At 37.7% G+C, this 11,234-nt stretch overlaps 2 protein-coding genes across 3 annotated transcripts; one reads left to right on the top strand and one right to left on the bottom strand.

Annotated features, from left to right (window-relative positions):
* Nucleotides 1-1,271: 1,271 nt before the first annotated feature.
* On the bottom strand, nt 1,272-6,113 carry gltpa (glycolipid transfer protein a). Its single transcript, XM_030142585.1, has 6 exons — nt 5,997-6,113; nt 5,710-5,837; nt 3,923-3,981; nt 3,709-3,842; nt 3,474-3,624; nt 1,272-3,383 (listed from the first exon to the last, which is right to left on the bottom strand). The coding sequence occupies exons 2-6, from the start codon at nt 5,810-5,812 to the stop codon at nt 3,201-3,203; spliced, it is 630 nt and encodes a 209-aa protein (XP_029998445.1). The 5' UTR covers nt 5,813-5,837; nt 5,997-6,113; the 3' UTR covers nt 1,272-3,200.
* A 583-nt stretch (nt 6,114-6,696) lies between these two features.
* Nucleotides 6,697-10,907, top strand: tchp (trichoplein, keratin filament binding). 2 transcript variants are annotated; one of them, XM_030144602.1, is made up of 13 exons: nt 6,697-6,848; nt 6,969-7,163; nt 7,811-8,021; nt 8,114-8,170; nt 8,510-8,578; nt 8,940-9,113; nt 9,210-9,322; nt 9,400-9,466; nt 9,571-9,743; nt 9,837-9,918; nt 10,040-10,225; nt 10,396-10,539; nt 10,627-10,907. In XM_030144602.1, exons 2-13 carry the CDS (start codon nt 6,973-6,975, stop codon nt 10,657-10,659), a joined length of 1,500 nt encoding a protein of 499 aa, XP_030000462.1. In that variant the 5' UTR covers nt 6,697-6,848; nt 6,969-6,972; the 3' UTR covers nt 10,660-10,907. The 2 variants fall into 2 exon arrangements, with proteins under 2 accessions (XP_030000462.1, XP_030000461.1); XM_030144601.1 differs by having other exon boundaries at nt 6,959-7,163.
* The last annotated feature ends 327 nt before the right edge of the window (nt 10,908-11,234 follow it).

Raw genomic sequence — 11,234 nt, 5'->3', positions numbered from 1 at the left:
AAAAAAAAAAAAAAAAATATATATATATATATATATATATATATATATATATATATATATATATATATATATATATATATATATATATATATATATATAGTGTTTCAGCTTATAATTTACTCACGTACAAAGACAAAAACATTTAGTAACCGGTAGAATATTGTGATGATTACACTTAGACATGTCCGATTGTACATGGTTGTTTATGTTCATGTACTTTTCTATTTTACACTAAAACAAAAAGAAAAATTTGGAGTGTTATTATTGGGCTGTATGTGACCTTGAACTAAAAGGATTTTGACACCCATGATTGTTAATGTTGTCAGTGTCATTTTTGCATTTCACAAATTCCTCCCACAGGCCAGACTGGACCCTTTGGTGGGATGGTTTTGGCCCATAGGCCATTATTTTGAAACCCCTGATCTAGTCTATGAGATGTCAACTTCTACGAAGCCTCTCAGTTATCCCATGGAAACATGGAGTGGACTGACCAGCAGCTGCTTTTTACAACAAGACATCCTGATCTTTTTAATTTTATACCAATAACAAAAAAAAGAGGTGGTAGTGGGGAAAAAGGCCATAATTGATGATAATGATTAACAGGTCATTCAGTCATCATGCACCTGTTTTATTTTTTCATATTTTTTATCACAGACTATGACTGCAAAACTGGGTGAACAAGTTTCTGGGAGAACTACGATAATCACTGATCCATTTTTGACCTTTTCTTTATTCAGAACAACACAATGAAGTTTACAGCTTGATGAATTTCTAGAGGTGACCTGCCTTGAAGGTCACAAAAAAAAAAAACAAAACCATTAACTCTGTTCACTGTGACTAATGACTCATTTTTATTTTCCCTCAGCTGTGGGGCCCACCCTGTGACCTGACAAGTGTTTATTTTATGATGATCACTGTTGTTTCCATATGTCATTTCATCACCACCCAACATGATGTGGGTATAGGAATACTAAGGTATAACACAGTCCTAATTACCAGCAATGGAATGATATTTGAGATCATTATATTGAACAAATGCTGAGAAAATATCTTTGCATATAAATGTTTTTTGAGAGCAATGATTGTCAGAATGAAGTTCAGACCTAATGACCTGAAAGAATCATTTCATTAAAATACACTGTTAACTCCATGTAGTTGGAATAAAATATTTTTACCACTTCTCATGATATGTTTGTGACAATGTGATTTATTGTTGATAGATGAAGTGTAATCAGTATATAATTATTACAATTACAGGTGATTACTGATGTGTATAAATGGGAATAAAAAGAGGAATGTGTCTGAAAACAAAACTATTTCAACTTTATGGGCACCACTGTAAAATGAACTGTTAAATAGTTTATCTCACTGCAAATGTTGCTGCCTGTACAATGTTCTGTCATATTATAGAATTAAAGACATGATTACAGCAACATATAAATAATGCAAACCCAAATTACAGAAATAAACACATAAAACATTATTTAAGTTTTATACACATTCACTGTTGCTTGTATTTTTATTTAAAATATGTTTTGCATTTTTTTTTTTCTTGTGCACCGGACAAACACTGCAACACATGTACTCAAAAAAAAAAAAAAAAAAAAAAAAAAAAGGTTCACCAAAGGCCTTCAACATGATTGACCACCATCAGAGAAAATACTAAACAACAAAGAAGAATAAGTATGTGAAAGATTTAAGCTCAAAATGTAACTTCATTTAGACTGAAATCTGTAAAGACATGCTACTCCTGTGACTGCTGAACATTCATTTCTCACAGTCACATTTTTATTACAGTTACTTGCTTCTCTTTTGTTGTTCAATACATCAGTATGTCTGTTTTCATACAAGAATTTCTCATCTCCCTGCCTATTTAAAAAAGTATAAAGGCTAAAGATAAGAAACACCCTCAACAATGAAGTTATCAGGAAATACACATTCACTTTTCTTTAAGCACCTGTGAGGACACTGGATGGAAAAATACTGTGTACAGACAGAACAATGCTTTGGAAATACAGTACAGCCCAATAAAGGTACATGAAGCCCTGCATAACATGGAGGTATAAAATCAGAACCCCAGCCCTTCAGTAATAATTAACATTTTGTCCTTAACTGCCCTGTGTAGTTTACACAAGGTGATATACAAAAATATGCAGGACTATATCCAGAAAACTTGACATATTTATTTATCATATGCTTTGTACCTACAATTTAAGGCAGAAAAGGTGCAATTTTATAAACAGCAGGAGGAGAGGAGTGTCCAATATTGACGTATCTTAAGAAACAAGTGTCTCCTCAGGACATGATATGTAACAAAAAGGTTCATCATGAAATAACCTAGAGAGAGAGAGAGAGAGAGAGAGAGAGAGAGAGAGAGAGAGAGAGAGAGAGAGAGAGAGTGAGAGAGAGAGAGAGAGAGAGAGAGAGAGAGAGAGAGAGAGAGAGAACACGAAGCAAAAAGTTAAGACAAAACAAAACCTACTGCACACAATTTGTTATCCAAGAAGGAAACATATGGCTTCTTCTCCAGAATATTTTCATGGCTTTGTATGATTGTAGGTACTTTATATAATATAAATTATGGTTTCACAGACTGTATTTTGATTGAATAATTGCATATGAAGTATCATATATGTATGAGCTCAATTCTTTAAAAATTTAAAATTTCCCATGCTATGCAAGAAATTTAAGAAAACTATTTAAAATGTAATTTGAATCAATTCTGTGTATAATCACAGATAAATGTAAAACAAATAAAATTGACATCACCCTTAAATTCAACTATCACAATTTCTGTATTATATATATTTCAGAATGCTTTAAATTCAATAGGGCTGTTTCCATATACACTTAAAGGTCTACACTGTTGCATCAGTATTATGGTAATACAAATAAATATCTAGAAATATTTGATTTGAAAGTTAAAGAAGACATGATTCTGAATATGAGAAATTTTGCATTCAGAATATCTGCCCCAGAATAAATACCATGAGAGAAAAATGCACTGAAGTAGATATTAAAGGCGTGCAGATGAGCGAAAGAGCATAAACTTTTGAGCTGTAATCACAGTGTGCAATAAATATGCACCCACAGTGAGCCAACAGATTACTTGGAGGTACAGTAACCCTGTAAAGACGTAGACTGAATGTAAATGACTGTAAACAAACTGCTTCACTGGAGGAAAAGATAATACCCCACGGTCACACTGTGTAATCAAGATCCGCATTCAGCTTACTGTACATCTCATAAATAGCATCAACAGTGGCAGAAAAGTTGATTAAGAATTTTCTGATTTTGTCCAAGCATTCCTCTTCCTTGACATCCCGTCCCTTAGAGAGAGCCCTCAAGAAATCGGACTTATATGGAGCAGCAAAAAGAGCTGCCTAAAAGGGAAAATAAAAATGCAGTTTAAAACTCATGACTGTATGGATTTTATGCGCTCACCGACACACACATCAGCTCATGAATCTCACCTTGAAAAGCTGCTGCACCAACCAGCCATGGTACCTCTTCAGAGCTATCTCATAAGCTTTGTTTGCATTAACCCGAATGTGGTTTGGGTTATTGTCATCCTTTTCACCATCTACAAGGCTCTGAAGGAAAACTTGGATAAACCTTAGACCCCTGATTAAGAAAGAACAGGACAGTCACACAGTTATTAGGGCTGTGGCCAGACCCTAACCATTAATGAAGTCAAGTGTCTAAAACCTTTTTAGCCACATGAGTGCCAATGTTGCTCCAACTTTGGGCCATTCTGCTCCATGCATTTCCTTCTCTGCCTCCAAAATCTGCCCAAGTGTCTTGAACCGTCCCGGATTGGTATCATAGACGGCCTTGATTTTCTTAAAATTAAAGCAGAGCATCTCAATGTTGGCAGTGCATAACAATATAAGCAAATCAAATAAAGAATAATGATACGCACTGTTATGTTCCCGGAAATGTCAGCCTTGATCGGTGCAAAAACAGTGGACCCGAGACAGTCTGAGGAGGGATTTTAGAAGAGTTTAGAAGTGAAAACATAAAGTCATTTGTGGTAATCATTAATTTGCAATATGCAATCAAACATGAAAAATTCTAAATAATTAAACTTGCTGGCTGAAGAATAAATATTTCATGTAATAGCATACAATAAAAAGTAATAATTTTCCACAAATATCTTGAAATTGGTTAATTATACTGTTTGTGCAAAACTTGCATCAAGCCTTCAATATGAGCTGTTTATACAGACACATCATCACATTATTATCATTAGGTGTCCTTTAATTAGGCTCCTGGAGTATTTGGTGACAGGATAGTGAACAATGAGTCTCGACCACACACAGCGTCTGGTTGACCCACTGACACCACAGACAGCTTTCAGCCCCTGAGCTGTTAGTGGAAACTACTCATGACAAAGTGCACTCTATTGTGCTGATGTGATGCATCCCGACATCACTGTTGGCGACATATCTTGTTTCAGAGACATCCTCATCTTAATGACTCTGTGTACTTTCCACTGACTGGAGTTTTTGTTTTTCTCACAAAATGAACATTTACAGGATGAAAAAACATACTGAACTAAACGCTATAACATAAATAAACTCTAGACACTTCCACAAACAGCAGCAGTTAGATTCTTGGCTCATTAAATGCCCTACACACCCACTAAGGTGTTAATTATTCTAGCTAATTAGATCTCTTCACAGGTTACATTTGGATAGAGCTATACTGGGAATTTTTTTAAAGATACATTGCATTCACTTAAAGGACGCAAAAGGGCAAAAAGGTATGTTCCTCTCTCTGCCATAACAGCTGAGAAATAACATAGATGGAGGATGAGGAATTGTCACTCAAGCACAGTCCTGAAGAAGAGGACTAATTAGCTAAAATAACTGTAAAGGTGTGGGTGTGCTTTGGTTGTGTGGAGCTTTAATGAGTTGTTGGAAAGTTGGACAAGAAATTTAGGTCATAAAAAACAATGGCCATAAGGAGGAAAGAGTTTAATGTCAACTTTAGACTTGGTTGCTCTCAAGGGTTTCACATGGCATTTCAATAAAGGACCTTTGGCATATTAATACAGAATGAAGTCGCACAAAGATGCCCTGGTGCCCTGGTCCCGCTTGTGAATGGGCAAGGGGAACTCAACACCGTACTAATCAATTTTCACAACTTAAAATCCAGGGCAATGAATTAAATTATGCATGCTACAGGATTGTGGACAGCTGGATGAAGAGAAATTCGATCCAAAAAAGATTATCATTTGGAAAGAGCAAGATCCTTTCCAGTTCAAGCATGATAGAAGTGTTGTGATAGATTTTCAGCTCTACCTGTTATGTGTTTATTAATCAAAGTTGAACAAATGCACATTAAAAATTGATGGCATTTAAAAGGTCACGTTGAGGGGATTTCTCAGATATTATCATACAGTCATGTTCTATGTCTGCTAATCTAACAGTAGACGTGAATCCTTAAAACTAATTAATAAAGCTTAGTCAGTGTCTTCAATCTGGTCTGAATTGTTGTGATTGTAAGCATATATCCATTTAATCATTATCATAAAGGTAGTTACATAGCAATTTGTTAATAAGTCTGCAAAATCTGTGTGCAAAGGAGCCCCTTTTCTCTATAGGCACTGACACCTGAGAGTTGTATCTTAACATGTATTGTAACAAAACTTAATGCACAGTGGTGCCTACATTGTCACTACTGTGTCACACTGTGGACACTTACCAAAGAATGGGGGAAGGTATGACACAGCCTCCAGAAACGGTCTTGTCTCCACTTGTCTGTCAGCTGGCAGCTGTCTGAACTGGTGCTCCATTAGCAGAGCCATCTTCTGAGTCTGGGCACACTTACCTCTGAAAGGAGAGCAACAGGCTGTCAGCGTCCACCACTGCAGATTTACAGTGGTACCTGCAGAGGCTGTGTGCTCCGTACGTAGGTCACACACACACACGCACGCACACACACACACACACACACACACACACACACACACACACACACACGTCACCTACAATGAACTCAGGTGGTGGTGAAATATCCAGACAGCTCATGTGATCAACCTGCTGCTGAGAGATCTGCTGATAAACGGCGCTTTGTCACAACACAGAAATGGCACCAGATAAAGTGTTATCAGCTGACATTAGGCTTTTAATATGCTGCATTACCGCCAACTAATGGACTTCAGTGGAACCTCTGAGGATGTGCTGTCACAGATTGTTACACTAATAATGATCGGATTTCTTTTCACTGCGTTCAGATTCATTCATTCATTTGTCTCGTAATTTCTGGTCATTTTAATACACTGGTGGTATAAGTGTAATATAGGCTATCACGTATATTTTAAATAGCCTTTGTTATTACTTGCCGTACTGGTAATATAAGTTTTTAAAAATCAGAGAAGTGAGACATTTTTAGTGAAATTTGACTTTTTTTTATTAAGTGAGACCTTTCTCTGTATTTAAGTGTTCAAACATTTAAGAACATTAGGCCTATCTGAAACTTTATCTGAAAATAAACTGTGGGTTAATATAATCATCTACTCCATCTTATTCAGTGGTGATTTCTTTAGTTTAAAAGCTATATTAACATTTTCTTTACGCATTTAATAAAGTAAAATTCACGCCGTGAACGTTTTTTCTTGATGTAAATAGTAAATACGTATTGCGTTTCCAATATTAAACTATTTTGTCCTTGTTAAGACCCCGTAGAGGGCGAGTAACTAGGAAATGAGGCGGTAACTATGGGAAACCAAAACTGCAGGTGTTGAATAAAGACGACTGTGCTGAACAAATGGAAAGCACCAAGTGAATTTAGTAAGGTCAAAATAATAAAATAATCCACTTCATCGTCTTTAAATTGAGTAGGTAAGTGATTTTATAGTCCTGTGTTTGGCTACTTAGCGTTGGAAGGGTAGCGGAAGTTCATGTTTAGTCGCCAAAGCGGAGTTAAGTCTCATTTCTGGTATGTGGTTAAGTGTATTTTAGGTCCATGGCTCTGCCCACTTTATCGGCCTATGCACCCAGTCGGTCCCGTGTGCTGGCCGGACAGCTGGCCCGGCAGCGGGAGCAGCAGGCCCGTTGGCGGCAGCAGTGGGAGCTCCATGCCCAGTACTTCAGGGAGCAGAGTGTCCGCAGCCACAGACAGGCGGTGTGGAGCTCCCGTCAGTCCTACGACCAGAGGTAACTAAGTACCACAGCCTTTTCATGTTCATAATTAATGCGTTTACCAAGGAGCTGCTACTCTATTCTTATTTCTCTTTCTTTGCTCTCTCACTCTGCTGGCTCTGTGAGTAATTATCCCCTGTATGTGTCTATGTAAGGTATCTGTTTTAAAGAAACATTAGTGATCGATAAACTATTGCTCTCAGCATGCTCTTATTTTATTTAGTCAGGAGAATAGATAAAATAGTGTAGGTTTTCTAAATATTAATCACAAATACTTATTTTAGAGACAAACACTCACTTTTATAATGTATCTCCACATAAATGAAAATGATAGAAAATCTCTTACAAAATACAGCCCTACAAGATTTCCATTAATTTGAAACCATCCCAATCTGAAAGTTGTCAGAAATTATATAATTTAATGAAAGGTCACACAACCTCTTTTTTCATTGGGTAGTTGTTTTTTTAACCTCCCACCATATCAGTATGTCTGTTTTTTTGTAACATTGTATAAATGTGCTGTGGGCTAAGGTGTTTGTCTGACAGTGTGTTTAAATAATTAAGCGACCATAATTTGTCACTTGATCGTGTGAGACTTGAACTTGTATGATTAAACAGGACTCAAGTGGCAAAGAAAGCTGAGTGTGTTTTTTCTCTGTCAGTATGATGGCATTCCATAATCAGAGACTGAAAGATGAAAAGAAAGCTAGGCTAGAGGAGCGCAGGAACCGTCTGAGGACCATGCTTCAAGAGGAGCAGGATCGGCTGGAGGCGGAGCTCAGGGAAGTGTCTCCAGACAGGAGCACTTTGGCAAGTCAGCTGGTCCAAAAAACCGAAGAGCTTTGCACACTGAGAGAGCAGCGAAGAAAAAAGGTATCTACACTGAATTAATTCTAGATTTCTTTTTTAGTGCTTTGTAGTGGCATGTCATTAGTGTTTAATGCTGGTTATTTCTTTGTTTTTAGCTTGCAGAAGAGCAGCTGAAGGAGCACTGGAGGAAAAATAACCCACAGTTGCGAGAGGTATCTCTAGTTAAACTATTAATGCAAAAGACACATTTCCAGATCTCTTATTTTAAAGTCTGACTGTTGATGAAGTGATAAACAACTTAAGGAGTCTAGTGACCATCCCATACGTCCAAAGCCTGTGCAAGAGGAGAAAACAGACACTTTTTGTCAAGACATCCACTTGATCTGGAAACTAATAGGGCTTGTGATGCAGACATTCCATGACTTTCTGTTAACCTGAGTCCACCATTGACTTAATAGAATAAAATATTCTGGTATCCCTTCCGCAAAGGGTCAAGTTCATTGGGGATCTCTGTCTAGTCCATGTCACAACTTCTTTCAATCTGTCTACAGTTTGAGTCTGCGTTACATAAAGATCATGTTGTCAGCCACTGGCAAGAGCAGATGTCTGAGAAGAAAGAGGTAGGAAATTCACCCACTTCCACCTAACTCTTCCATGTTTTTTGTTTACTGATTTCAAAGCCAGTTAAGAGTAATTGTTGTTGAAAACTTGCCAAACATGTCTTTAGTGTCATGAGCCCATCACTTAATATAAAAACCAAACAAATAAGAATTTGTCAAAAGTGTCAGTAAACTGTGTCTGTCCTCTTACATGACTAATTATTTATGACACAAATCAATATTTAATTAAATGGTGGTCATGTCATCTGTGAACACAGTATCAAGTCTGAAACCTACTCTGGTTTAATCCCTTCAACATGGTACATAATTGAGGGTTTAGACACCCCCTGTAAGTGACCCATCTCTCCACACAAACATGCAGCAAGAAGTGGCAGAACAGGAGGCGAAGAGACGCTTTGAAAATGAGTATGAGAGGACTCGAAAAGAGGCTCTGGAGAGGATTAAACAAGCAGAGGAGCGAAAGAAAGCAGAGGAGTGCAAGATGGCAGAAGAACTTCGTAAACAGATGGAAGAACTAAAGCTGAGGGAGGAGGAGGTACTTTATACTTTGTATTTTGAACAGAATTTTCTTGGTGCAGAAAGTCATATATGGCAATGCCATGTTATTCATTCATTATTTTTCTTCCGTCAGGCCACTCGTTTGAGGAAAGAGCAAGAGGCTCTGCTAGCCCAGCAGTGGGAGCTGGAGAAGATAGAAGATGAAAGGAGAAAGGTGGAAGAAAGGCAACAGAAATCTGAGATTAGGTGGGAAGGGTACTGTATGCAGAAAATGGACAGATGAATGTTTCATCCTGTTGTATAATAAATTTGTGTCTCACCAGGCATTTCTTAGTTCGTCAATACCGAGCTCAGCTGAAGAGGAGAGCCCAACAGGTGCAGGAGGAGCTGGTGAGTTTACTTTACCTTCTGTTTCTCTGGTGCATTGCTTTGGATTTGAAAAAGAATTCTGAAATATTGAATTGAATTCTTGAAATATTCCTTTTACCTGCCAGGAGGCTGACCGAAAGATCCTGGAAGCCCTGTTGGAAGGGGAAGAGGAGGATAGACTGGTTGAGTCTGCACGAAGAGAAAGGGCTATTGCTGATGCTGCATGGATGAAACGTGTGATTGAAGAGCAGCTTCATTTTGAGAGGGAAAAGGAGGCTGAGATAGATTACTTACACAGGTAGACGGCAGCATTCAGTGAGCTCACAATAGGTTCTCAGACAGGACCTCTGAGCCTCCTCAAATACAAACCACTGTGTCTAATCTGTTTTAGAGAAGAGGCTCAACATGTGTGGGAAAAACGAGAAGCACAGTGGGAGAAGGAGAGGAAAGCCAGAGAGCGGCTCATGCATGAGGTGAGCTGGGTTTAGGGGGTCAGGGTTGTTTTTGGTTGCTGATGATTTTGGAACCTCATTTGGATGTATTTCAAAACATTTGAGTGTTGAGTAAGAGTTCTTGTTCATTTTTCTTGGAAAGGTGCTCACCGGGAGACAGCAGCAGCTGGAGTTGAAGATGCAGCAGAACCGTGAGGCTCAAGAGGAGTCCCTGAAGAGGCGAGAAGAGCTGATCCAGGAACTAGAGACGGAGAGGGAGTTTAGACGGCAAGAGAGGGAGCAAGAAGAAGGACGCAAAAAAGCACGGATGAAAGAGATTGATGCTCAGGTTGGTAAATGCTGCAGTGTTTTTGTTAATCCATGGCTCATTTTGAAGTTTATTTTGCAACACTTGTAGGAGTATTGTAGCCTTTTAGAATGAATGCCAGAATAGTATGTGTTGGATAATAGTTCTTGTAGTAAAACAAAAATAATGTTGTTTGGATTTACATACTGCAGGTGGAGCAAAAGCACCAGGAGCAGTGGGAGGAGCAGTGCAGGATTGAGCAGGAGGAAGAGGAGGATAAAGAGATGTATCGAATTGAGGAAGAGGAGCTGAGGCAGGAGATGGAGATGATGGCCAAGAAAGGGTACCAGGAGAGGGTAAGAGGACTGATGACACTGAGTATTTCTATCATGAGTTCTAAACTGATGATCTGTTTATAACATGTGTGAAAATCTCCCTTTCAGAGTCACAGCAGACCTCGATCAGCCTGGACTTGACAAATTTGAAACACTCAAGTAGCAGCACAGCTCTGAGATGAATATTTTATATTTATTAGATTTGCCTTTTAAAGTGAGATGCATGTAGGTTATGAGGCCATTTGCATTATGTGCCATTATCTGTCAATTTAATGCTGGTTCTTTGTATATGTAGAAACTAACGTGTTTTTGTACTTTTATAGTTCTCCAAGGAGGACATATTTTGTATTGCCAATTTGTACTGTTCAATAAATTAATTCCAATCAGTTTTTAAGGTTATCAGGTTTTTGTATTCACAGAACAAAAAAATGGCTGCTTTATTTTTTTTAGGACTTCCCAAGTAACTGCAATGCCTTATTCAAAGTCTCTTATTTAAGTGTTTCAGCATTAAATTAATTTTCCCCAATAGGCTTCAACCAAGCACTATTTCCAAAACAATTTAAGTAATTTCATAATCTAACACAACATTAAATTCAGATTATTAGATTTTAGATTTAAGAACCTATAGAAACCCTGAAAAACAAACCCAACAATGTCCAATTATACTTATAAATTAAGTTTATTTAGAAAATATTTGTTCAAATTGCAACTTAACA

The sequence above is a fragment of the Sphaeramia orbicularis genome, chromosome 9, assembly GCF_902148855.1.
Source record: "Sphaeramia orbicularis chromosome 9, fSphaOr1.1, whole genome shotgun sequence".
NCBI lineage: Eukaryota > Metazoa > Chordata > Actinopteri > Kurtiformes > Apogonidae > Sphaeramia > Sphaeramia orbicularis.
Note: the sequence above shows the minus strand (reverse complement) of the source record. Positions and strands in the feature narration are given on the sequence as shown.

Bases quoted from the DNA above. Each gene is read 5' to 3' on its own strand.
- gltpa (XM_030142585.1), bottom strand. From the start codon at position 5,812: ATGGCTCTGCTAATGGAGCACCAGTTCAGACAGCTGCCAGCTGACAGA. The intron at 3,843-3,922 runs GTGCGTATCATT...TTTAATTTTAAG, and splicing joins ACATTTCCGGGAACATAACA to AAAATCAAGGCCGTCTATGA. The intron at 3,384-3,473 runs GTGAGATTCATG...TTTCCCTTTTAG, and splicing joins TGGTGCAGCAGCTTTTCAAG to GCAGCTCTTTTTGCTGCTCC.
- tchp (XM_030144602.1), top strand. From the start codon at position 6,973: ATGGCTCTGCCCACTTTATCGGCCTATGCACCCAGTCGGTCCCGTGTG. The intron at 8,171-8,509 runs GTATCTCTAGTT...ATCTGTCTACAG, and splicing joins ATAACCCACAGTTGCGAGAG to TTTGAGTCTGCGTTACATAA. The intron at 9,467-9,570 runs GTGAGTTTACTT...TTTACCTGCCAG, and splicing joins AACAGGTGCAGGAGGAGCTG to GAGGCTGACCGAAAGATCCT.